We start from the raw sequence: 26,233 nt of genomic DNA, 5'->3' as shown, positions 1-26,233 counted from the left end.
GGGCACGGCAGCTGAGGCATTAAAGCCAGTGTTACTCCCAGGATACCTGAGCACAGGAAGACAAGACAGACATGATGGGACCTGGCCAAGACACTCTCAATGGGTCTATCTCTATCCTTCCTGAAGCCTTTGTATCCACTTAGAGCATTTTCGGGGGAGGTGGGGGGTGGGAGGAGAGAGAAAGAGGGAGGGGAGGGGGAAGGAGAGAGAGAGAGACAGAGAGACTGACTCACAAGCAGATTCCATGCTCAGTGTGGAGCCTGACTTGGGGCTCCACCCATGACCCTGGGATCATGACCTGAGCCAAAATCAAAGGTCAGATGCTCAACCAACTGAGCCACTCAGGCACCCCCAACTTAAGAGCATTTTGATACCCTTCAGCTTTGTCTGCTGAGGCCAAGCCAAGCCCACCTTTGTCCTGTGGTTTTTCCTTTCTTCCTAACACTCTCAGACTTGGACTCCTGCAAGCTATTCTCACCTCTTTACAGTACCACATAGTGGGAGGGAGCAATAATTTGTCTTCAAATGTTCTCAGATGAACCACACAAAACACAGGGTTTAAATGTTACATCTTTATTATATTAAGGTTAAATCAAAAGGAAATATTTCATATAAAACACTGGAAAAGTCATTTAAAATATTTATCCTAAGGGTTAAATCTAAGAACAGGAGGTAGAACAGTCACATGGCTTCTATCTGTGATAGGACAGCTCCAAGGGATCACCGCAGGGAGACAGGCAAGCCATATGCCACAGGTGCAGCCCCAATAAGATACTTGAGTCGGGGAGCCTGGCGCGCCTGGTTGACATAGTAGAGAAGAGGGGCTCCTGGGCCTGCTCCAAGCCAACCCTGCAGCAGAGCCTCCGTGTAGCGGTCAATGTCACGGTCAGTCACATCCCAGAGGTTACCCAGAAACAGGGGACTGGGGAAAAAAAAGAACTACAAAGTGAGGGCTCTAAAACAAAATACATGAGGAAGGATTTAGTGTTCAGACCTGGGAAAGAACCTGGGGTGGGGACCTAGGTTAGGCCCTCGAGACTCACCAGCCAGCCATGATATACTTGAGCACGATGCCAGCCCCCTCCAGGTTTCCATGCACAGCCAGGGCTGCGCTGCTGCAGCCAAACAGCAGGGCCACTGCCCGGCAGCCGAGCCGCAGGACGGCCTGTCCATCCAGGAAGCGGGCACCCGCCCCGTGCCCTGCATAGCTAAGGCAAAAGGATGTGAGATGAATCTGACCCAGCAGTAGCCGGCCTCTGCCGTGTCTCCAGGGGCGTCCTGAGTCAGCCAGTGGCTTGAAAGCCACAAAACAAACTATGGTGATACCCACCCCCCCTCCCCACTTCCCTGCCCTGAGCACTCACATATATAAGTCATGCTCTGTCAAGGCTGCTTGCACTTGTTCTGGGCTCGGCACCTCCCCAACCACCCCTTTCCAGCCAGCTTCACTGCAGGGAAAAGGTAGGAGTAAGAACTGGGGTCAGCTGGTAAAGAGGGCAGAGGGAATACTAGGCAGAAGGTGGGCTGCAAGCTTTGATTCAGGGGAAAAGGACATGTTGCCCCTCTCTACCCTCCCCCACCCCCTTTCTTACTCTTCTCCCCCTGACCTGCTAAAATTGGCTCGAAATTGCTCCTCTGTGCTTGACAGGTTATTGTGAGGGTTCAGGACGTAGAAGGTATTGCGTGGATCCACCCCTTGGCTTAGCACTGCCGAGGCCCCTGACTGAGGAGAAGACACTGGTGATCAGGATCCTGGTCTGGCCAGAGAGCCCAAGCTTCAACAAACTCCAAACCCCTTTCCACGACTGAACCATCCCATCCCTAAGACCCTCTCCTGTCTTCCCAGATCTCCCTCAATTACTAATCATTCCCCCACTCCCTGAAACCCACCTCTCTGATGATGGAATAGCTGAGCAAGAAGTGGAAGGAGGGCAGCCGAGTGACAGGCAGTGCCCGGAGACTGGGGATGCTCTCCCATGGCAGCTTTTGCAGGTCCTGGACAAAAAGCACGCAGGGATTACCATCCCCAGCCAGGCATCCACAAGCATCAGAAGGGGGCAGAGGGGTGACCTGGTGCCCACTGCCCACCAGATACGGTCCCTCCAGCCCCCAGCTCCTTACCTTGTCTAGCACTAAGACAAGATGCCTATTGCTTGGTACTGTCTGACCCTGAAGACGTCGTACTGCCTCACTCAGAAGCTCTTGGGCTCGTTCTGGCCGGGCTGGGCACAGCCCATAGGCCAAGGTCTCAATGTCCTGAGGGGTGAGGGTACTGGCACTACTGAGCATGGTCTGCAGGGGAACAGTGGTCAGTGAGGGCCATTGCTCCCATCTCTACTCACAATGGCAGTGGGGTAAGAATTAAGTCCAGCTTCTTCCCCCTCCCAGATTTCTCAACTCACTTTCAGCAGAGCTGCATCAGGATATTCCCAGCCACATTCCTGCAGCAACTTTTGTAGGCGGGAGGCCTCCTGGGCAGGGCCAGGGTCCTCACTGGATGGCAGCAACAGTCCCCTCCAGCAGCCCAATACATGCTTCTCTAGGGAAATGATGAGAGCCTGAATGAGGAAGAATAGAATGTTCGGTCAGAGAGGAGCTGAGGAAATGGGTTTTCCAACGTATATATTTGTTTTACACATCTTCCCGCCAGTTAAAAAGGCAAGAAGCTAGAGACTTCATTTGCTGAGACTCTGGGGGAGTACAGATAAGATGATTTATCACATATCACTATGTCTTGACAAATACAAACAGGTGGGCAATGAAAGCTAAACCTGGGAAGCTGATACTTGGGCTTAAATCTTTTTTCTTGTATGTATCCTCAAACATTCTGTTGGCATCACCCCTTTAAGTTTTTAGCTCTTTTTTGAAGTCGTTCTCAAGTAACATCATTTTTTATTTAGGCTATGCTTCCAGAAAGGACTTGAGGTAACTCGGTACTAGCCGGGACTCCTGAGAGAGAGGACAGTGACACACAGGGTCACTCCCAGGGTAGGCCTGACCCCACCCCACCTTGGGAGCACACACCTCCATCCTATGGTCCAGTTCTAGCCGTCCTGTCCACCATTCTCGCTTGTCAGTACAGCTGCTGTTCTCTTTCTGTTCCTTCTGGATGGTGTCAAACTCTTTCAGGGCCGAACTCAGAGGAAGCTTTGGGAGATGGGACTGTGAGCTTTCTGCTTGTCCACGTGATCACCACCTCTCCATCCCCCCAGCCGCGGGATATGAGCAGCTTGACCAGAAGCCTACCCCAGCCCAACTTTGCTTGCTGGCCCAGGAAACCTACCTTGCTCTGGGCGGTGGGGATCTGCACAGTGACTGGGGGATTGTCTTTTTCCAGCCGGGTCAGCAAGAGGGTGTTGCCCACGGTTCCAGGCTGAAGCGTGGCCAGAGCTAACACACACACAGTCACCCCTGACACACAGAGCATACCCGGAATCATTTCAGCTCTTACAAGGAACTCCCTTCCCCATCTTCTGCACTCAATCCTACCCATCACTCAAGACAATTCTAAAAAATCTTCTCTGCTCACTGGAGTTCAAGCTGCTCTCCCCGAACAGCCCCCTGTGGAGAGAGACCACATCTTGTACTTCGATGTGTCCCTCACAGAAACTAACAAAAGTTCCTGGACAGAGGGAGGCACTCAAATCATCTGTTAATGTGTTTTGTGTTAGTGCAGGGAGACTCTGGACATCTGAACCTACCCCTGAAAAAAGACACTGAATCTGCTAGTAACGCAGAGTGGAGGTTAAAAAAAAAAGCACAAGACTTCCAAATTTAGGGTATTTCTCTTTGGTGAGAGTAACAAAATGACAATCAGTGAAAAGGGAGGATATGTTCTTCCATAGGGTCATAAATCTACGTTAACTAATGCCTTAAACTCCTTCCCCTAACTCCTTAGTAAGAAGATACAAAAAAGGACAGGAGAGCCAGCTGAAGTCTGCTGCCATACCGCTGGGGATCAGAGCCAGGCGCTCCTGGAAACTCTCCTTCTCAGGCTCAGGGAATTGACCAGATCCTGAAGCCCTGAAGGAAAAGAGGTGCTGGATGCGGGCCAGGGGGACATCTCCAGGCCTGTCCTGCAGGCTCAGCCTCTGCACCTGGTCTGCCATTTCGAGTGATCCCCGGTGCTTCTGGGCCTTGCTGCAGATAACATAAGTAGGGGTGAGTTCTCCCTCCTTCAAAATCTAGACCTTCCTTCCAGTCTGTCCCCTGCATGGGCCTTGGGGAAACTCACCTGAGCTGCCTGTGGAGGTGGGTGAGCAGCTGGTGGCGACAGGTGATGGACACAGACTCAGTGACAAGGCAGGCTGTGGCATAGGGATCCCGGTGGCCCAAGCACAAAGCCAGGAGGCGGCAGAGGTAAGCATAAAGTCCACTAGGAGGGCAATGACTAACCCCACGGAAAGCAATGGTCAATAAGTCACAGATGGAATCCAGGGTAGAGAGACCTAGAGGAAGGTGAAGATACTTGCTGTAGATGAGTCCCATACTGTTTAGCTGATGGAACTTTCCATAAAAGTCCCAACTTTTCATAAAACTTTTATGGAAAGTTCCAAGTTTCCAAGGTTCTATCTCATCTCCCACTTGGATAAAAAAAGCTACCATTAATGCAGGGCAATGTGCCAGGTGGGATGCTATGCAACTTACCTCAACTCACCCCATCCCCCCTAACCCCATTTTATAGGTAAGTAAATAAAGGCTCAGAGAGGCTGAGTAACTTGCACACATCTAGTGAAGAGAGTGATGGGATTCAAACCCAGGTTCAAAGGCGACCAGATCTAGATGAGGATCCGAAGACAGAACCATGGGCAGGCCACAAGGTCATCAGATCAAGCAACCTCTCCTAGTGACCAGACCTCAGTGGTTAGCCTCACCAATGGCTACAGGGGCAGAGGAGAGTCGGAGCCGAGGACCAAGACCCTTGTCTCTCTCCTTGTCTGGGCATGGGACCGGCAGCTCCTCTTTACTGGAATCACGTCTCAACACTTCACATTCTCCTATGGCTGTATCAGGTCCTGGAGCTGGTGCCTTCCCACCTAGGGAGAGAACGTGACTTTCTGTAGTTTCTTCCTCCTGTCGTCTCCTTTGTTCTTTCTAGGATCCAGTCCCGGAGCCAGGAACAAAGTTGTATTTCTGTACTGTCTTTGGCATCAGTTATTTCTTGTGCTTTGGTCCCAGGGCAACCCCAACCCCCAAAGATGTATGCACCTTCTACCTCCCACCGTTACCATCTTACCTGAGGCTGAGTCTTCCCCGTCAGAGCCCCTGAGGATCTCAAAGCTCATTTCCATCTGGTTTTCAGTCATTTCCTCCTCAGGGATGGTCCTCATGATCTCAGAGGCCAGCTCCTCACAGTGTCCTGATGTCACCTTCTTGGCCCTCCGGCTCCTACCACCCAGGCCTGGGAGCCCAGGGGCACTACTTGAGGCTGCCACTGCAACTGTCTTCAGGCTCGGGTTCTTCCTGGCCTGGCCCCGGCCCCGGCCCCGGGAAGCAGTGCCCCGTCTCTTGGGCCCCTCTGCAGGCTGTGCCTCAATTGAGACAGGGTCTTCCAAATCACTGTCATCACTGAAGTTCACCTGGGATGGGTGGGAAAGGGAGAAGGGCCAAGGGGCCTTCAGTGATAAGACATCTGCCAGCAGGTGGTGCTGCAGAGGCACACTCTCAGAGGCCTTTGGGGGAAGATTTAAAAATTAACCTCTCCAATTGAGGCAGCTCAATCAAGGGCCAGGACTCTTGGGTGTGGAAGGAGGGAGAGAAGGGAGGAACAAAAGGACAAAGGATGAAAAGGAAGAGGAACCAGAGAGTAAAGGAAAGCACCTTCTGTTTGAAACAAAGATAGAATTGTCTTTCTGTGCAGGTTAACAGTAGAGCTGAAGGCCCCACCAGGCCCTGGGAAAGGCACCTATTCTGCAGAATTCTCCAGAACCACCCCACCTGACACCAACACCACCCAGCCGCAGTCCCACCTCACCTTGAGGCGCGTCTGGACCCTCTGTTGTACTCTAGGGGCCTTGGGAACCTCAGGCTTGCTCTTTGTAGGGAGGACTTCCTCAAACACAGTAAAAGGGACTCGAGTGCCTGCTGGCCTGACCTGGCCTGGAGGCTTCGGTGTACAGGGCAGTCCTCCACCTTCCAGACTTTTCAGAGAGGTATTATGGAGGGGCTGGGTAGATGAGGCTGCCCGCTGACGCCCCCTTCCAGAAAGTTTTTGGCTTCGCGGCTTAGAGGGCTCTGAGCCTGGGGAGGGTTTTACTGATGGTGGCTGCCAGCCCCAGGAGCTTGCAAAAAGTTGGGTAGTGCAGCAGTTGAGGCCGGCCAGCTTTGCAAGGGCCCGAATCAAGAGCAGGCTGGCTCGCCAGGGCTCCAGGTGGGGTACTCGTGCTGCCACAAACTTCAGCCCCGACTCCAGGACCTTCCCCAGACTCTTGTGTGATGGCCGGCTCAGCCCCTCCAGTGCCAGCTGTGTGTAGGCCTGAGCCAAGATCTCATCCAAGAGGCTCGGGACAGGGGAGGGAGGTGCTTTGTGATTCAGGGTAGTTTGTAGAGCTTGGGTGAGGCGCTCAGTGGCTGCAGGGCAACCCTTTAGCACGACCTGCAGCAGATCCAGACCCTGGGCCTGATGGCCCAAAGCCAGCCTCACCCCCGCTGTGACCAATGCCCAGCGCAGACAGACTGCCGAGAGCACGGGGCTGGCACAGAGCAAGCAGTCACACGTGGGCAGGTGGGTCAGGAAGCCGGGGCTGGGCTGGGGCTTCGCTTTCAGGACAGGGGAGGAGTTAGTAGAAGGTGCCACAGGACCTGGCTCCTTGGCCACAGTGGCTACCAGCTCCAGGGCAGGGCCTCTTAGGAAGGGCTCCTCTTCAGGGAGCTCTGGAGGACGATGGACCCGGGTCTGCTGCTTGCCCTTCTGCAGGTGGACTTTCTTCACGGAGTCCAGGTGCTGGGCTAGCCCGCCAAACTCTGGGGAGAGTGGAGCCAGAATTACAAAACTGGGAGAAGTGATACCAAGTGCTTCCTGAGCTACCCCAGGGCCCAACTCCTTAATACAGGTGTTATTTACTTACTGCTTGTACGGATTACTGTCTGATCGGACTAAATATTAATATGGCTTATTTTTGTTTTCAGTAAAATCCCTAATGTTTCTTCCCATCCCATAATAGGTAAACCCAACCCGCAAAACCCCCATACCTGCACCTGAGACGGCTGCATAGCTCAGGAAAGCAGGTGGGCACCAGGAGGCCCACGTCTTTACCCTGGCTCTGGGCCCCAACTAGGCCCATGATCCTGGTCCAAAACACTGCATTTCTCAACTTCCTCATTTTACAAGTGAGAAAAAAAATCCACGTGTCCACCTGACTTTCCAGGGTTTTGTGTGGGTCAAATGAAATACGAGAGGGAAAAGTGGTTGATAAGAAAAAATGTACCATAAATACACTATTTTATTATTAATTTAAGCCCTCCTGAGGACACGACATTTGTGCTGTCCAATAGAGTGGCCACTAAGCCATAATGTGGCTATTGAGCACATGAAATGTGGCAAGTGACTGAGGAATGAATTGTAAATTTTATTTAGATTTAAATAGCCAAAATGTATTAGGCAGTGCTGAAAAGTAGAGCCACATTGGGTTAGTCAGATGGGCAAGCCATCTGAAGGAGGGACACCAGTGGTCTGATTGAAGCAGAAGAGTTAGAAGTCCCTGATTTAGGGGCGCCTGGGTGGCTCAGTCGGTTAAGCGTTCGACTTCGGCTCAGGTCATGATCTCGCGGTCTGTGAGTTCGAGCCCTGCATTGGGCTCTGTGCTGACAGCTCAGAGCCTGGAACCTGCTTTAGATTCTGTGTCTCCCTCTCTGTCTGCCCCTCCCCTGCTCGCACTCTGTCTCTGTCTGTCTCTCTCTCTCTAAAACATTAAAAAAAATTAAAAAAAAAAAAGGTCCCTGATTTAGAAGGAACCCATACTTTCACATACAAAGATGTGTCGTAGTGTTTGTGTGCCACTCCCGCCACTGCCCGTGGGTGTGGGGGCATGGCTGCTCACCTGTGCAAGACTCCAGTAAGAACAGAACCTGCTGCAGGTCCGACTCACAGAGGTCAATGTCAGTGCGTGCCAGCTCCAGCTCCGCCTTCAGCACCAGGAACAGGGCACACCTTGTTGGGAGAGGAGATGACAAGCAACTCGTGCAAGTCTTTGTGTTCCTGAGTCCATCTTCCTGTCCCTTTCACTGGCAGCACTGGGGCAGGCTCCTAGCCTCTGGAGGACCTCTACTCTCTCGAGGTGACTTCAAGTCTACCCTGGGAAAACTCTCTACACTTCTCCCTCATCCCCAGTCATCTTTGTGCATGAGGACAGGATTTCCCAAACCACATTCCCACCCAAAAAAAAAAGATCCTGTGGGCAAAGGGACTTAGGGAAACATGGTACACCAGCTCTCCCTTTTGGAGAGTTACAATGTGGATTGGCGTACTGAAGGATGTGAGAAGTCCTACAGGAAATAAAAATGTCTAAGCTTGGTTAAGTCGGCATTTCCTACTTACTGAGCCATGGGATACGTTCTCCCAACCCCTCCAAACATAACACGTAAATCTGTGGAAGAGTTTGGGACCCCAGAGTCCAGGATGTGGGCACTCAGGTTCTGGAATGGCCTCCTCTGGCCTGTACTCACTGGTGTGGTAGCTGCAGTTTCGTCGTAAGTTTCAGGGCATCCAAGCAAAAGGCCTTGGCTTCGCTCACACAACCCAGATGGCCCAGGCGGGAGACCAGCTTCTCTGAGCAGCTCAGCACCTCTGTCAGAACCTGCCATTTTTGTACCAGATTTTCACCTGGTACAAAGGAGAGAGACGAGACCACCGTCACTCAGTCACAGCCTGGATCCTCTGGAGGCAAAGCTGGCAGCCCCACCATCTGGCCTGTTCATTCCCACTGGGCCTCGCTCTCTTCCTCAGACTCACCATAGTCCAGAAATGGGGTCTCCACAGCCGCCTTCTGAATCGAGAGCACGTCACTGCCCAGGAGCAGGAGGATAATGCTTCGGAGGAGCTTATGGGAGTCGACGAGTGCAATCTCAGGCGTCTGCCAGCCTGTGCAGGGAGTGGCGGGGGGACAAGAAGGGAGATGATGCCGCCAGAACTGCCACCACCTTCACCTACTAAGATAGCAAATGCAAAACGTGCTGCCGCTGTTCTTCTGTGCCTAAGGCAGACAGAGCGAATCAATCACAGAACTCTTTCCCTCAGACCACGTGGGGCCTCAGAACCCTTGTTAGTATAGCATTCCAGCCAGGTACTAAGCAATCAATCAGGCGGCAGACAAACAGAGACTCGTATGCTATCCCAGGCCTACTCTCTACAGCCTCTCAGTGGGCTAGTCCACACAGTTGGGACAGCAGAGGGGACAAGGGCTTGAGAAGAGCTGAGAGTGGACGATCCACACCATTTGACCACAAAGGGCCATCATCCACCCTATTCTTTCACCTTGGGCACAGAGCTGCTCCCGCAGGGAGGCTGAGAGGCTGTCTGATGAGAGGCTGAGGTACGATGCCACCACCTGCAAGGCCTGGACACGCAGCAAGTACCAGGCCTTGGATGATCTCTGGAGGGCAGGGTCCCGAAGCACAGACAGCAACAGAGAGGCACCCTCAGTCACCTGGGAGACAGGGAGGGCCAGAGAAGAATGGTGAGTGAGGTCAGAGCAGCGATTCAGAGCTTAGGATGCCCCTAAAGATCATCTGGCCCAGCCCCTGCTTTTGAGAATGATAAAAGCTGTGGAGAAAACGGCAGCCTGAGAGGGCACAAGACGCAGACAAGTCACACAGTTAGGCTGTGAGAAAACTCAGGTTTTCTGCATCTCACTTGATTTCCAATTTGGGCTCCATTGCCTTCCTGGGATCAATGTCATCTCAGTCTCTAGTCACAGGACAGTGTGACTGAGGCAACTGGGAAAGAATAGAAAGGGCAAGGCTGGGAAACAGCACTGCTTCTCACGGTCGGGAATACTCTTCCTAGCTCCAGGGAAATCTCAGAAGCTTGAAAAATATCCCGAAAATCCTAAAAATCCTTCCAATACCTGGGAACTTCAGGGGTTAAGAAAGTGAGAAATACCTTCTGGTGAACACAGTAGAGTTGACTTCGAAGTAGGTTACAGGTCAGCGAAAGGAGCAGGTATGTGTCAGTATTGTGATCCAGAAGCTTCAGGCTTGAGTCTGCCTCTTCCAGGTATAGCTAAGAAAACAATCATGGGATTCCTGAACATGCTGGTGAGGAAAGGCAGCCAGACTTTTCAAATTAAAGTGGATTAAAACACTTGCAAGTAAAATGCAGAACACCTCCAACTAAGTATTCAATTATTTCATATAATCTACAACATGAGAGTTATTCAATCACTTGCTAAAATGTTCATTTAATATCTTTCAGTTAACCGCTATGTTAGAAAGACATAGCTGAATAAGGAATAAGCAAGACTTTCCATCCAATAGCTTGCAATGCAGTGGGGGTGCAGACACACCTGTGTAATCGTGACACAATGCCATTAGTGGTATGGGGACCCAGGGAAAGTAGGTGATTCTGCCCTTGAAGAAGAAGATGTATAAAATACTTCATGAGGGAGAGGACAATTGAGCTAGGCCTTGAAAAGAAAGTAGAAAAAAGGTGGGTGGAGGAGGTGTATTTAGGGTGGAGGGGCTAACAGAACCAAAGGGAGGGAGGCACATACAAGGCTCTAAAGTAACTGGCGTGGATGGACAGAAGTTCCATGGTGGGGAGTGGCAAGAAAAAGCATGAGCCAGGATATAGAAGGTGTGCAATACCAAGTAAAGTGTTTAGACAGTATCATCCTACAGGTAATGAAGAAACCAATGAAATCCTTTAAGCAGGAAAAAAGATGAGATCAGATCTGTGCCTTAAAAGATCATGTTAGAAGACAAAAGGGGCCTCCCTGCTGGAGGCAGGGAGACCAGCTAGGTGGTGTTGGAGCAGTCCTAAGTGAGTGGAGAAAGGGCGACTAGGGCAAATGGTGGGGAAATACAGGATTAGTGGTGTATTTCTGGTGCAGGATCTATAAGACTTAGGAAACAATGGTTTTGCAGTGAGAAGGAAAGACGCTTCCTCTTCCCACAGCTGCCTCCCAACCACTCCACACTTTACGACCCTCCAGCAGGATGTGGCAGTAGAAGGCAGGGAAGATGCCCCTTCAGTATCTTGTCTTCTCAGAGAAAAGATGGGTCACTAAAGCCAGGTCCCCCCGCAGCTCCGGGCTTGGCTGGCTGGGCACTCACCTGGGCATAGCTGGGACAGCCGAGCATCAGGAGCAGCTGGCTGGCGTGGCAGGAGGAGCCGGCTGCCTTCGCGTGGTCCTCCAGTCTCTGGGAGACGATCCGTACGAGCAGGAGGACCTCCAGAGCCTGCAGGGGCTGGTCAGCCAGGAGCAGGAAGTTTACCCAGCTCCTGCTCGAACCTCCCTTTCTACCCTCTGCTCCTCAGCCCTTTGAGACCTTAGTCTGACTTCAGAGCCTGGATGAGGTGTGGCTACAGACAAGGCCACCACCTGCCATCCTCAAGAAGCCTGAGATAAGAGCAGCGAGAGAGCCTACCACCATCCAGCCTCCCGCGTGAAAGCTTAGGTACCAGTCAGCATCGACAGCTGGGAGTTACCGAAAGCTTACTATGGGCCAGGCACTGTGCTGAGAGGTTTACATCAGGGCAGGGGGATGGGCGAGACAGGCAAGAGGATCAAGAGGTACAAACTTCCAGTTATAAAATAAGTAAGTCGCGGGGCTGAAAAAGTACAGCACAGAGGGTACAGTCAATAACATTGTGATAATAATGTATGGTGACTTCCCTCACCATGGTGAGCACTGAGTAACGCACGCTATTGCCAAATCACTATGTTGCACGTCTAAAACTAATATAATATTGTGTGTCAACCATACTTCAATTCCTTTTAATGTTTACTTACTTTTGAGAGAGAGAAAGCCTGAGCAGGAGAGGGACAGAAAGAGAGAGGAGACAGAGGATCTGAAGCGGGCCCTGTGCTGACAGCAACGAGCCTGATGCGGGGCTCAAAGCCCTGAACTGTGAGATCATGACCTGAGCGGAAGTTGGGACGCTCAGCCGACTGAGCCACCCAGTTGGTTCAAGCCCCACATGGGGTTCTGCGCTGATAGCACGGGGCCCGCTTGGGATTCTGTCTCCCTCTCTCTCTGCCCCTACCCTGCTTGCTCTCTCTCTCTCTCTCTCTCAAAATAAATAAAAATACACTTAAAAAAAAAAAAAAAGAATTCATAGATCTAAAAAAAAAAAAAAAATTGAAGGAACACCTGGCTGGTTCAGTGAGGGGGGCATACAAAGTTGTGAGTTTGAGCCCCACATTGTGTGTAGAGATTACTGAAAAATAAAATTTGAAGTGAAACTTCAAAAGTCATAATAAAAATATAAAATTGTCAAAAAGAGGGTGTTCATGTGCATCAGCTCTTTTAATCTTTCATAGTGACTCTAACCCCAATTTTACAGATGACTATAGACTAAGAGGCTTAAGACTCACGCAAGTTAAGTTGCTTGCCCAAATTCACATCACAAGTACGGGGGAGAGCCAAGACTCAGACCTAGCGCTGAGGCAGCTTCCCTCAATTCTCATGCTAGAAATATGGCCTAATGGCCACAGCAACAAAGATCTTTTTTATGTACCATGTTCTTTTTCGGAGGTTCCTAATGTGGGGTCCAGGGAAGAGCTTCAGGGAGTCTGTGAAACGTCCTGATGTTGCATGTAAAAATGTAAAATTAAACCTATAGGCATCTATGTATGTTTCAGAATATACACAGCTCAAATTACCTAAGAATTAATAATAACTATATCTGACATTTGAATATGCCACTTAAGGACACCATGAGGTAGTGCTATTACTGTCCTCATTTTAGACACAAGGAAACCTGGGCTTAGGAAGTTACATCACTTGCCAAGGTGAGTTAAAATAAAGGACGAAGCTTGTATTTCAACTTAGGAAGCCTGGTGATAGAGGCCACAACAGGCTACATGGCTTCTTAGCAGATACACCGGCCAAAGAAGAGGAAAGAGTGGGCTTCTGGTGTGTGTTAACGCCCTGCCCCATTACCTTTGCCGCCAGCTGATAGAGGGCTGCTAGGGTCTGCAGTGAGGCTGCTGTCTGCTGGAGACACCGTACAGCGGGGGCTTGTGCCTTTGTAAGCACCTCCTTCCAAAGGGCCAGTGCTTGGTCCAGGCATTTGGACTGAGCTAGAAGTCAGAAGAAAGGGACCGGCCATTCTCTCAGTGTGGGCCATCTGGGGACAATGCAGCCTTCTTCGTAACGCCCTCTGCCCTCTGTGCCCACCTCCCACCCTACTTCCTTTCCCCTACCTGGGGTCCCCGTTCTGCTCTTAGGAAGACACAGAGGAGACCCCATCTAGCACACTACATTCACAACCCTCACCAGCATCTGCAGCCAGGTTGAAGGCAATGTTACTGTATAGGAAACGATCTTCTTGGAGTTTATCTTCATAGTTCAGGTCATTGACTTCAAATTCCTCCAGGTTATTAGGGGCCTGGGCTCTCCGATCCCGCTCGATACCCTAGATGGGGGGGGGGGGGATCAAGATAAAAAACAGGGCTGGCACCAGCTTACTGTGGGCCTGGGGGAAATAATCCAGTTCTGCTGAGCCCCACAGAAGCCACACTTACTTCCTGCATTTTGGTCTCCAGGGTACAAATGTAGAACCATAGGAGGGCCTGTGCTTTATCATCCAGAAGCCGATCCTTGGCCTGGGTCTCAGGCCTCACAGACTCCAGAAGCTGTAGGGCTTCCTGGATAGCATCCAGGGCAGAGCTGAAGGGAGAGGATGGACTTAAGCTGGGCCCATGACGAGTACCTGCCATAGTGCCCTGGGAAGGACCTTCTGCAGGATAGCCGGCCCCACCCTTTGAATGAGGGCCCACGGCCACAAACTGAAGTGGGTGCTCAGGGACTTGGGAGAGGGAAACGGCCTCTGAAAAGGGTAAGACGACCTAGGGTGAGAAGCAAGAGTGGCCTCCCCAGCTATTCTTCCTCACCAGTTGGTCTGCTGGGCAAAGTCATGGTAGCAGAGCACCTGAGCCAGTTCCACCAGGTGGGTGGCTCGAGCCCAGGCCCCAGCCGGTGTCTCCTCAGGGCTCAGCTCCAGCAGGTCACAGATGACGTTGAACCGTTCCTGCCCTGTGTCCGCTCGCACAGCCTTATAGGCCTGCAGCTCCTCCCTCAGCAGGAAGACCAGGGTCTCTGGGTCCCAGCCACTCAGGCTGTCTCGCAGAGTCCTAAGAGAAGGCAGGCCCAACACCATGTCAGGGAGTCCGTGAAGCATGGAGCTTCTGCCCCGTGCCAAGGAGTCCCAGCCTTGGCTTGCTGAGAGGTCACTGACTTCCCCATCGTTAAAGCAAGGGCATTGCCTGTCCCCACTGCTCCCCTATATCTAGCACAGTGACTGTCATATAGTAGGCATTTGATAAATAACAACGAACAGAGGAATCAGTGCCTTTTTTCAGACAGAAGGATACACGAGACCACCAGTACCAAAAGCTAGCCCTAGCCAGGGAGCAAACATGGTTGTCTCCCTCCCCGCCAACTCACCTCAGCTGTAGCTCCTTGTCTCCTGCTCTGGCTGCATCCATCTTGATCCGAACCCAGAAGGTGACAGGCTCAGCCATGTGTTGGGGGCCACAGGGCTGCAGGGCTGTCAGCCACAAAGTCACCATCTCACAACCCTGGGCCTGTTTACCCAGTTTCTTCAAACTCTCTCCATGCAGCCGGAAGCACCTGTGCAACTGACCATAGAAAGCAGAGACCAAACTGCAGAGAGGAACCACCGAGTCCATAATAGTGGGGGAGTACATGCCACACAGGTACATACACCACCAGGTGGTCCGTCAGCCCCCAAGCCTGCCCCAAGGCAGAAGACACCAAAGCACTAAACACCCCAGGGGTTCTCAATCTGAGGCTTCAATCCACCCCACCCACATATTTATGTCCACAGCCCTAGAAACCCGTTTCTCCTCCTGTAACCCCTCTCTCACAAGTCGGCGTCTTCTCAGTCCGAAATGCCAGGCCATCCTTGACCTTCCCTCCGCACCCCACCCCCCCACCCCATCACAGCCAGTCACTTAACAAATTAATCCTGGGCTTCTTGCACCCATTCCCTTCTTCCCATCCCGCAAGACGCTACTTCAGTTCAGATACCCACCCTTTCTGGCCCAGGCTACAAGAGCAGTGGGGGTGCCCACTGTTGTCCTGGTATCTTGTTCATTCACCATAGTGATGCCAGAGAAACTCAAAATGCCAAGATGATGTCATGCCTTCCTTTGAGAGGCTCATCTGCCTCACTCAAGATGAAAACCAAAGCCCTCTACAACCCGTCTCACCTGCCACTCCAGCCAACCCATCATTTCATGGGTCTCCTTGTGATGGTTCTCACTCTGGTTACTTAAAGGGCCTCCTCGGGGAACTTTTAAAATAACCAGATACGTGGGCTCTAGCACCAGGGATTCTGATGCAATCAGCTTGGGCCAGGCATCAGAATGAATTTTTTTAAGTACATTCAGGGGATTCTAACGTGCAACCAGGTTGAGAACCACCAGCTTGAACGTGGCTAAATATAAAAAGTGAGACCATAAAAAAAAAAAAAATAGTAATAGTACAAGTGAGGTGTGGAAGACACCGTCCCAGGTACGTGGCTCTTAACACGTTACTGCAGGGCAGGGTCCTGGCCAGGCCCTTTCATGCTACTCAGGCCTCCAACATAACCTCCCTTCCTGCCCTCGTACCTTCTCAGGAGGCACCTCAGGATAGGTGTCCGGCTTCACCAATCCCAGGTGCTGACAGAGGGGCTCAGAGATGGCACAGGCCTCGGCATACAACTTGTGACTATAGAAGCTGTAGGCCAAGTTACTGGTGTAAGAGGCTGCAAGTGAGAGAGAGAATAGTTGATAGCGGAAATAGTTCCCACTGCCGCTCTCCTGTTGGAGAGGCAGTAGAGAGAAGCTCAACCTGTGGCCGGCTCAGTAGCTTCCAGATCAGACAGGAAGCCTTACTGCTAGGGAATGAGATAGGGGCAGCTCTCCCCTACCTGCTCCAACTCAGCCCATGACGTCCATTCCTACAAGGCACACCCACACCAGCGGCTCCTTTGCACTTGTTTTACAAGCGCAAGCTGAGTCTTCACTCCTACACAGGGCCCATTTCCTCACATGCCAATTTTTGCCTTCATCTTCCTCCGAAGGGCAGCATTTTGGGGTTAACGCTCTGGCCTATCCCTTATCTCCTCCTTCTCTCATTCCACGAAAGCCACACTAGGAGCCTCCTTGCTGTTTCTTGAACATGCCAGGATAGTTCCTGCCTTAGGGCCTTGGCCTTGACTGTTTCTTCTGCCAAGGATGTCCTTTCGCAGGTGTCTACATGGCCAACTTCATCACATCCTCCAAGTTTTGCTCATGTCACCCTCCCAAGCAGGCCTATCCTGACTCTATTTTAAGTGGTAACTTGCCCCCTCACCCACCCTGAACTCCTACTTCCCTTTCTTATCCTGCTCTATATTCCTTCCCCCCCACCCCCACATTTCTTATCACTTTCTAACATATTGATAATTCAATTATTCTGTTGCTTATTATCATTCTCCCCTAACCAGACTGTGGCTCCGTGAGGGCAGGGATCTTTGTTTCGTTTACTGATATACCCAAGTCCTCACAATAGTGCTTGGCACATGGTAGGTGCTCAATAGATATTTGTTGAATGAACAAAATTTGCCCTAAACTCTAGTTTATGCAGCTTTTTGGCTATCCACACAGATGGCTGGAAAAAATTAAGTCAGGCTTCAATATTCCGGGAAGAATTTTCAAACTAGTAATTTTTGTGACTGCTGATGATATTTTCATCTCAATGGGTAGGTTCAACTACTGAATATATAAATATGAAAAGTTCTGGGGCACCTGGGTGGCTCAGTTGGTTGGGCATCTGACTTCGGCTCAGGTCATGATCTTGCAGTCTGTGAGTTCAAGCCCCATGTCGGGCTCTGCGCTGACAGCTCAGAGCCTGGAGCCTGCTTCAGATTCTGTCTCTCTCTCTCTCCCCCATCCCCTGCTCTCACTGTGTGTGTGTGTGTCTCAAAAATAAAAGAAAAACATAAAAAAAAGAAAAAGAAAAAAAAAGTTCTCCAAAACTTTTCAGTGACTGAACTCATTGGGTTTGTATAATTTAATGGGGCCATCCTTTTTATAAACTGAAGGGAAAACGTATTATAAAATACAAAAATAGACAAAACTAAAGTATGCCGTTAGGATAATGGTTGCTTTGAGGAGGGGGGTTACTAGGAGGGGGGCAGAAGGAGGGGTTTCCCCAAGGTCTAAATCATGCTCTTACTTGACCTAGACGTTGGTTAAAAAGTATGTTCACTTTGTACTTTGTACTTTTCTGTATGTTTCAACTGAAAGGGTGTGGAGAAGTATATATGCAAATTTATTTATACATAGTACATCTCCAGAATGATACGTAAGAAATTGATCGTATTAGTTGTCTCAGTAGAGGGGAACTTTGTGACCAGGATTAGGAGAGAGAGACTTTAGACTACATGCCTTTATGCGCAATTTGATTGTTGAAGCATTTTTACCTGGTTTCTAAAAAAAAATTTTAAGTTATAAATATTCTTTAAAACTTGGGGTGCCTGGGTGTCTCAGTGGGTTAAGTGTCTGACTTCGGCTTAGGTCATGATCTCATGGTTCGTGGGTTCGAGCCCCATGTCGGGCTCTGTGCTGACAGCTCAGAGCCTGGAGCCTGCTTCAGATTCTGTGTGTCTCCCTCTTTCTCTGACTCTCTCTCTCAAAAGTAAAAATAAGCATTAAAAGTAAACATTAAAAAAAATAAAACTTATAGAAAGGTCATAGGGGCGCCTGGGTGGCTCAGTTGGTTAAGCATCCGGCTTTGGCTCAGGTCATGATCTCGTGGTTTGTGAGTTCAAGTCCCACATTGGTCTCTGTGCTGACAGCTCAGAGCCTGGAGCCTGCTTCGGATTCTGTGTCTCCCTCTCTCTCTGCCCCTCCCCTGCTTGCATTCTGTCTCTCTCTCAAAAATAAATAATAAAAAAAATTAAAAAAAAAAAAGGTCATAAAGTTGCATATCAGGTACAAACATTTTCATGAAAGAAACACCAAATCATGTTTCAAAGTCAATGACAAAAAACTTGTGTCTGCTATCATAAGTTAGCCTTATCACTTCTCTACTACTATAAATGATTTTTTTTTAATTTTTTAACGTTTTATTTATTTTTGAGACAGAGAGAGACAGAGCATGAACGGGGGAGGGTCAGAGAGAGGGAGACACAGAATCTGAAACAGGCTCCAGGCTCTGAGCTGTCAGCACAGAGCCTGACGCGGGGCTCGAACTCACGGACCGTGAGATCATGACCTGAGCCGAAGTCGGCTGCTTAACCAACTGAGCCACCCAGGCGCCCCTATAAATGTTTAAAAAAATGTTTTTTAATGTTTTATTTATTTTTGTGAGAGACAGAGAGACAGAGTACAAGCGGCGGGGGCGGGGGGCAGCAGGCAGAGAGAGAGGGAGACAGAATCCACGAAGCAGACTCCAGGTTCTGAGCTGTCAGCACAGAGCCCAACATGGGGCTCGAACCCATGAACACGAGATCATGACCTGAGCCAAAGTTGGACGCTTAACCAACTGAGCACCCAGGCACCCCTGTAAATGTTTATAAGTACAAGTGATGAGGGTCACTTAAGAACATTTTTTTCACTGCCTCCTTAAACCATAAGGAGCCCCCAAGGTGGTCAGAACCATCCAGCAAGTGCTATTTGTCTGCCTAGTGAGTGATGACCTTCCCCCCTGCATCTGGGCCCCAGGGCACTGACCAGTCATGCCCAGGTAGTCAGTCAGCTCTTGGCCTGACAGGCTCTGTAAGGCCTCCAGCATCCAGACCACAGTAGATTTGCAACTTTCCACCAGCTGGGCCAGGTCAGCCAAATCAGCTACCTAAAGGGACAAGAAGGTCTTGAGAGTGAGAAGAGACATAATAGGTCCAAGGTGACATCTACCCCACCCCAAACCCAAAGCAACTCCAAAGCTCTACCAGGGCAGTCCAGCAACCCCAGACCCCAGGACCTGTCCAGGTCTTTTGATTCCCAGACTGTACCTGACAGCTTTGTGCAAAGTCATAAACCACCACAGTGTAGAGGTGAAGTCCCTGAAAGTGCATCTGAACCAGAGACTGCTGCTGCTTGGAGGAATCCCCACAGACCTGAGGAAGGAAGGGGAAGGTTGGGTTGAGAGGCAGAGATACAGGATGAGCTCCAAACTGAAGACTGGTCCAGAGTCCTGGAGAGCTGACTCAGCCCAGGAAGTAGGAAGAAGGGCATTAGGAGGGGCCATGGCCCTCCCAGAGTAGACTAGGCTGCTGGTGGCTGCACTAGGCATAATCCAGAGAGCAGCTGACTGAGGAGGGAGCCAGGGCTTCCAGATCTTACCAAAGACCTTAGCCTGATAGTCTGCAGAACCACATTCCCACCCTACCTCTAGGTTCTTAACTCACACCATCCTGCAGCTGCCGGATGAGAGAGCAGTACCCGCCAAGAAAAGCAAAGAGGCCCAGAACAGCATCCAGTCCATAGCGTCTCTTGATGCCTCGCTCCAGTCCTGAGAGGAAGAACTGGCAGCTGTCACATAATGCCCGCAATGGGGGTGATGGTGCCTCCACACTGCTGTTCAGGACAGCTGATGCCTTGATCAGAAGCTCGGCCAGTGCCTGGGATCCTCCCTCCCCAGCCTGTAGCAGTTCAACTCCAAGTTGGCATAACTGGAGGCTGGGGGCCAGACTGGTGTTCCTTAGGTAATCATGGGTCTTCTCCACTACTCTTGTGGCCTTGGCATGGTGGCCACTCCAGCAGAGGCGACGGCAACGTTCCAGGGTGAGTTCCAAGAGACAGAGGGCCCTCTGGGGAGAAAGAGGACCAGGAGAACCCCCTCCCTCACCCACCAAAACTTTGATCACATGCCTGGAGAGCAGGTCATCTAGGAAATCAGCATCGGCTTCATTCAGACTGTGCCCGGTGGCATCAAATAGCTGATGGGCAGCTACCACTCGACAGGCTGTTGGAGAAGCAAAGTGGGGAACCTCACAAGGGGTACTTTCATCCTCCAAGAGTACAAGAAAGCTCAAGGCCTTCAGCCGAGTTGATAATGCAGCTCGCCGCTCCTCCAGGGTTTCCGCTGCCTTCCAAAGCAGAGAAAAGCTGCCTCGCGCCACAGCATCATAGTCCTGGGGAGCAGCTTGGCGAGAGCAATGCACCAAACAGTCATGAAGGGGTTTTGCGAATCGGAGCGTGGCCTCTGGGATTCCCTGTGTGGCAATGTTCCGCAAAAAGATGAAGAGAATTCGTTCCAGGTACAGGGGTGGGCGCTGGGGGGTAGACATCAAGTAGCCATTGTAAGCCAGCTCCGCCAGTTCCAGCAGGCTCTCCAGGTGCCTAGGGCAAGCCAGCTTGGCAGTCAGCTGCTGGTTGCAAGCCCTCAAGATGGCATCACAAGCTTGTCTCCTCTCGGCATCAGATCGGCAGCTGGATGAACCAGCTGGAAGCTTGGACAGGAACTCCTAAGAGGAGAGGAAGATGTGATTGGGACCACCAAAGTAGGGAAAGATAACTAGAAAGGGGGCTTCTCAGGAGAGGATCCCATATTAGCCTATCTCTTCATATAAGACAAAAACCCCCAGCTCATCTTGGAAAGCCAGGTGTACCAGAGCCAGACACAATCCTACCTTCAAGTCAGGCAGCAACTCTTCAGCTTCCTTCATGCTGCTTAGCAAGTTCCCAAAGTTGATTCCTTTGAAGCTCCTCATGGCGTTGGAGGGCTAGGGAAAAGGAGAAGGATTAGAGTAGGCGGAGAAGATTCATAATGGAGGGCAGGAGAAGGGCTTGAAGGCTGCAGAAGTGAGGGGCGGTGTGTGTGTGGGGGGGGGGGTGTTTGCAAAGAATCCCATGAGAAATCCTATCGGGAGGGGCGCCTGGCTGGCTCAGTCAGTGGAGCTGTGGGATTCTTGATCTCCGGGTCGTCACTTCCAGTTCCACTTTGTAGAGATTACGAGATTACAAGAAAAGGGAAGGGAAGGGAAGGTAAAGGGAAGGTAAAGGGAAGGGAAGGGAAGGAGAAAGAAAGAAAGACAGAAAGAAAGAAACCCTATTCGGGAAAAACGCCCATGTCAGGACAGCAGGCTCCCGTTATAAACGGACGCTTCTGCTTCTCCTTCCTCTCGGGGGATCCGGAGCCTCACTACCCATTCCACCACCCCAACGCTCCATACCGGGAGGCCTCCACTGAGTTCGGAGCTCACCAGGACATCGGGAGGTCTCCCAACCTTCCTTCGCAGAGCCGCCCCTCCCCTCAAGTCAGCGCCGGGACCCCACCTCACCTTGGCACGTACACACGTTCACGAGTTCCTCTGGGCTTTATCGCCCCAGAGGTCGCCTCCCCACCAGGTCCAGGACTTACTCGCCAGAAGAAGAGCTCTGCAAAAACCCAAGACTCAACCTTCGTTTTCCGCGCCAGCCCCCCCTTTCAAATATCTCCAGCGACCAATGAGCGAGAGCTTTGTAACGCCGGCGTGCCGCGCGGCACAGTGGGAGTTGTAGTCTACCCGCCGCGCCGCACCGTCACGTGATACCAGCGGTGGGGTCGAGCTGCTGTGGGCTTTAAGGCCTCTTGGGGGCGCGGGTTTCCCCATTTACGGCAAGGCGGAGATCCTTAGCTACCCGTTGCTTAGTCGCTATCGGGAGAGCCAGGCCTCTGCCTCCTTCTCCCCTTTATCTTCAGCGCTCAGAGTTTAAATTTCAAGAGAAGAGAAATAGGGTAGACAACAAAAAGAACTTACTTGGAAACTCACGCGGTTTGGGTTACTGGGAAAATAGGGCGTAGCCTTTCCTGGAGTTCTTTAAAAATGTAATTTTCTGAGGGCACTGACAGGAGTACCATGACTTCCAGCCCTCCCTCTCTCTCTCTTTCTTTCTCTCTCTCTCTCTCCCTCCCTCGGACTTCCAACCTTGCTCTTTTTTTTTTAAAACGTTTTATTTATTTTTGAGACAGAGAGAGACAGAGCATGAACGGGGGAGGGGCAGAGAGAGAGGGAGACACAGAATCGGAAGCAGGCTCCAGACTCTGAGCCATCAGCCCAGAGCCGGACCGCGAGATCGTGACCTGAGCTGAAGTCGGATGCTTAACCGACTGAGCCACCTAGGCGCCCCCAACCTTGCTCTTTACATAAACGGCATCAACTGGATTGTATGAGGAAGACAGAGGATCTAATGCTCCTTGATGGGGTGTAGAGGGTAGAGGGGAGGGTTAAGGGAAGAACCAGGAAAACTCACTTCACTGGGATATTTCACAGTCATTAATGGCTTACGTTTGCTAAGTACTAACTACATCCCCAAACGTGCAGATTCAATTGGTTCTGTTTCTCTTTCCTTCCTCCACCAAAGAATTCAGTTCAAAATTCTGGTCTTCCAGTTAGCTTTTCCCTGATGAATTCTATTGGATAACTCATCCTTATCTATCTCCTTTCTCTTTCTTCTTCTTTTTCTTTCTTAATTTCTTTTTCTTTCTTTCTTTCTTTCTTTCTTTCTTTCTTTCTTTCTTTCTTTCTTTCTTTCTTTCTTTCTTTCTTTTTCTAGGTGTTATTTATGTAAGTAATCTCTACACCCAGTGCAGGGTTCAAACTCAGGACACTGAGATCAAGAGTGGCATCTTCTTCTGACTGAGCCAGCGAGGTGCCCTTATCATCATCGTCTTTCTTCATCATCATCCACCTCTTTTAGGAGCTGAGATTCTAGCAGAGACTATTTTTAAAAACAAAGACAAGAACGAGAACATCTCCAAAGAATCTCAGTGTTGGAATGATAATATTAATGTAGGTGCTAAGTATATGTTGTAGACATTACATACATATCTCTTGTAGGGTAGAGGACCCAACAGAGGTGTTTGTAAATGATCAGTGAACGTATCAACTCTCATACTGCTCATTTCCTCTTGCTTACATCTTAGCAATCACTACTCATTTATTTACATGTTGTGTAGCAAGTGTTGTAGAACTATTTTCCTGTGTTTTGTTACATTTACTTGATTCTAAACTCAAGGGGAGAGAATTTGTCCTTTTTATTCTTCTATATCTATCTATCTATATCTATATATATATATCTATAATTATATATATCTATAATTATCTATCTATCTATATCTATATCTATATCTTTTTTAAAGTTTATTTTGAGAGAGAGAGCACGAGAGAGGGGCATAGAGAGAGGGAGAGAGAATCCCAGGCAGGCTCCATGCACTGTCAGCACAAAGCCCAGTGTGGGGCTCGAACTCACAAACCATGAGATCATTACCTGAGCCAAAGTTGGATGCTTAACCCACTGAGCCATCCAGGCCGCCTCCTCTTCTTTTTAAAAAAATTTTTTTGGGGGGGGCGCCGGGGTGGCTCAGTCGGTTAAGCGTCTGACTTTACCTCAGGTCATGATCTCACACTCCGTGAGTTCAAGCCCCACGTCTGGGCTCTGTGCTGACAGCTCAGAGCCTGGAGCCTGCTTCAGATTCTGTGTCTCCCTCTCTCTCTGCCCCTACCCTGCTCATGTTCTGTCTCTCTCTGTCTCAAAAATAAAAACATTCAAAAAATTTTTTTCAAAAAAATTTTTTTTTGAGAGAGAGAGAGAGAGCAAGCTCACACCCCTGCACAAGCCAGGGAGGAGCAGAGGGAGAAAGAGAATCTGAAGCAGGCTCCACATTCAACTCAGAGCCCAATGCAAAAGCTCAATCCTATGACCTTGGGATCATGACCTAAGCCAAAATCAGGAGTCAGATGCTCAACTGGTGTCAGAAGGCACCCTTCTTTTTTTTTTTAATGTTTATTTTTAGAGAGAGAGAGCGTGGCACTTGTGAGCAGGGGAGGGGCAAAGAAAGAGAGAGAGAGAAAATCCCAAGCAGGCTCCACACTGTCAGCACAGAGCTTGACTCGGGGCTCAATCTCACGAACCATGAGATAATGACCTGAGCCGAAATCAAGAGTTGGGTGCTTAACTGACTATGCCACACAGGCACCCCTTTTTATTCCTCATCTACTTCTTACAAGAAATAGGAAGTTCCTGAAGTATTAAGAGATTGATAAATTCTGACCATTTATGAACCTTAGTCACAAATTTCAATCCCTCATTTGAATGCCCAGCTTCTAAAGAGAAAGCACAGGATAGTGGAAAGCACTTTGAGTCTAGACAGAGAAACTGGATTCTAGTCCCAGTTCATTGTATTATTAATCTGTGAAACGGGGATAGAAGCATCAAGCCTCACTACTTCCCAGGGGTTCTGCCAGCCTCAAATAGAATAGCCTTGAAATGATTTCCAAAGGCCCTAACAATGTTACATAGACATTTTATATGTATTGCCATATAAAGATGTCAGAGATATATGGATGACTGTTATAGTCTTCCTGAGGATTTCAATGGTTTTAAAGAGTGAAAAACGAGATTACTGTTAGGTAAAAAAAGGTTGCAGAACAGCATGATTCAACACGTTGATTCAATTTTTATTAAAAGACAAAACAAAAACCAACTGGGGCACCTGACTGGTTCAATCGGTAGAACATGGGACTCTTGATCTCAAGGTCATGAGTTTAAGCCCCATGTTGGGCATAGAGTTTACTTTAAAAAAACCAAACAGCATTCGAATCTTGGTTTCGGTTCAGGTTGTGATCTCACGGTTTATGAGTTTGAGCCCCATATGGGGCTCAGCACTGACAGTGCAGAGCCTGCTTGGGATTCTCTCTCTCTCTCTCTGCTCCTCCCTGACTCTCTCTCTCAGAATAAACAAATAAACTTTGAAAAACAAATGGGGCCCTACCCATTTATAAAAAAAATAAAAAATGACAAACCCCAACTAATATTAAATCTGTGGATTAGACTCCAAACAGCGGTATGAAGAGTGGGATTTAGGGAGCCTCTCCCTCTCTCTCCATATATATGTATATATACAAATACATACATATATATGTATATATACATATACATATATGTATATATACAAATACATATATGTATATATACAAATACATATACATATATATGTATTTGCATTTGATGATCTTACAATGAGCTCATTTAATTTATTGTAAAAACACACACACACACACACCTTAAAGCAAACATGAAGTATTTTTACATTAGATCTAATCCCAAGCATGACAAATTTTTGTTTGATAATTCTCTTCTGTGGTTCTGTGAGGAAGTGGTGGCAAAAAATAATAAAAGGGACGGAGAGAACCACAGGGTTGGGGTTAGGGGAACAGTGATGGGGAGTGGAACCTAGACGTAGCCAAAGGGCCATGGCCATTAGCTGGGAAAAGCTCCCCCTCTCCCTGAGCAGGGACTGAATTTCCAGGAAGAGATAGTCCTCCAGGTCTCAGAACCCAGTGCTGACCTCATGTTCCAATTCTCCTGCCTTCTTGTCCACTGGCTCCTGGTTCCTTGGGATGTTTCTGCTCTCCTCAGGATCACTTCAAAGTTCCAAATCAAATAATCATGTGTCCAGCTGGAGGGGAAGTCAGAAAATCAGGAGCCTCTTAGTGAAAGATAGTGGTGTGTATCGAGTCTGACACCAAGCTGACCTTCCCACTTGAGGAAGAGGAAATGAGTTCAAGTGGAACACACTGACACCCTACTCAGCTGCTCACATACCCCAGAGCAGAAGGCCTCTCAATTGCTTGATGCTTCCATCTGGGCCGGGACCAAGGATAAACACTTCTGGGAATCACCCAGCCACTGGGATGCGTTGGAAAGTTCTATACCCCCGTTACAGCCCTATCCATTCATTCTCACACCCAAATCTGGTTCAGCTCAGCTGGATTGGAAGAGTTTTAAAATAAAACATAAAAGCAAACACCACTGTAGTGCTTACACTGTGGGCCAAGTGCCGTTCCAAGCCCTTATATACAATAATGTTTTTAATCCTCAAAGGAGCCCTATGGGGGTAGGAATGACTCTATCATCCCTATTTTACAGATGAGAAAACTAAGGCACACATTTGAACCCAGGCAGTCAGGCTCTGGCACCATCCTCTTAACCAGTTCCCTACGCTGCCCCTCAGCAGAGCATCAAAAGCAGTGTTTTGCAGGCAGTGCGCACCTGGTGAATCCATCCCTCCTTTGACTTAGATGGGCAGA

At 49.6% G+C, this 26,233-nt stretch overlaps 1 protein-coding gene across 2 annotated transcripts; it reads right to left on the bottom strand.

Annotated features, from left to right (window-relative positions):
- Positions 1 to 557: 557 nt before the first annotated feature.
- ESPL1 (extra spindle pole bodies like 1, separase) lies at positions 558 to 25,561 on the bottom strand. 2 transcript variants are annotated; one of them, XM_042992385.1, is made up of 32 exons: positions 25,492 to 25,561; positions 21,443 to 21,539; positions 20,792 to 20,884; positions 19,568 to 20,626; positions 19,172 to 19,276; positions 18,891 to 19,011; positions 15,801 to 15,937; positions 14,611 to 14,804; positions 14,058 to 14,297; positions 13,689 to 13,833; positions 13,441 to 13,579; positions 13,105 to 13,244; positions 11,272 to 11,406; positions 10,100 to 10,219; positions 9,473 to 9,644; positions 8,951 to 9,079; positions 8,665 to 8,821; positions 8,040 to 8,149; positions 5,975 to 6,963; positions 5,237 to 5,579; positions 4,875 to 5,036; positions 4,235 to 4,448; positions 3,950 to 4,140; positions 3,284 to 3,411; positions 3,025 to 3,147; positions 2,403 to 2,558; positions 2,122 to 2,292; positions 1,891 to 1,995; positions 1,608 to 1,723; positions 1,365 to 1,448; positions 1,044 to 1,208; positions 558 to 922 (listed from the first exon to the last, which is right to left on the bottom strand). In XM_042992385.1, exons 3-32 carry the CDS (start codon positions 20,870 to 20,872, stop codon positions 721 to 723), a joined length of 6,333 nt encoding a protein of 2,110 aa, XP_042848319.1. In that variant the 5' UTR covers positions 20,873 to 20,884; positions 21,443 to 21,539; positions 25,492 to 25,561; the 3' UTR covers positions 558 to 720. The 2 variants fall into 2 exon arrangements, with proteins under 2 accessions (XP_042848319.1, XP_042848320.1); XM_042992386.1 differs by having other exon boundaries at positions 807 to 939.
- Between the last annotated feature and the right edge of the window lie 672 nt (positions 25,562 to 26,233).

The sequence above is a fragment of the Panthera tigris genome, chromosome B4 (genome assembly GCF_018350195.1).
Source record: "Panthera tigris isolate Pti1 chromosome B4, P.tigris_Pti1_mat1.1, whole genome shotgun sequence".
Lineage (NCBI taxonomy): Eukaryota > Metazoa > Chordata > Mammalia > Carnivora > Felidae > Panthera > Panthera tigris.
Note: the sequence above shows the minus strand (reverse complement) of the source record. Positions and strands in the feature narration are given on the sequence as shown.

Coding starts and splice junctions, on each gene's coding strand:
- ESPL1 (XM_042992385.1), bottom strand. CDS start 20,872: ATGAGGAGCTTCAAAGGAATCAACTTTGGGAACTTGCTAAGCAGCATG. Junction 14,805..15,800: donor CTGAGGTGCCTCCTGAGAAG/GTACGAGGGCAG, acceptor TTCTATGGTCAG/TTGCACAGGTGCTTCCGGCT. Junction 8,822..8,950: donor GACCCCATTTCTGGACTATG/GTGAGTCTGAGG, acceptor CCTTTGTACCAG/GTGAAAATCTGGTACAAAAA.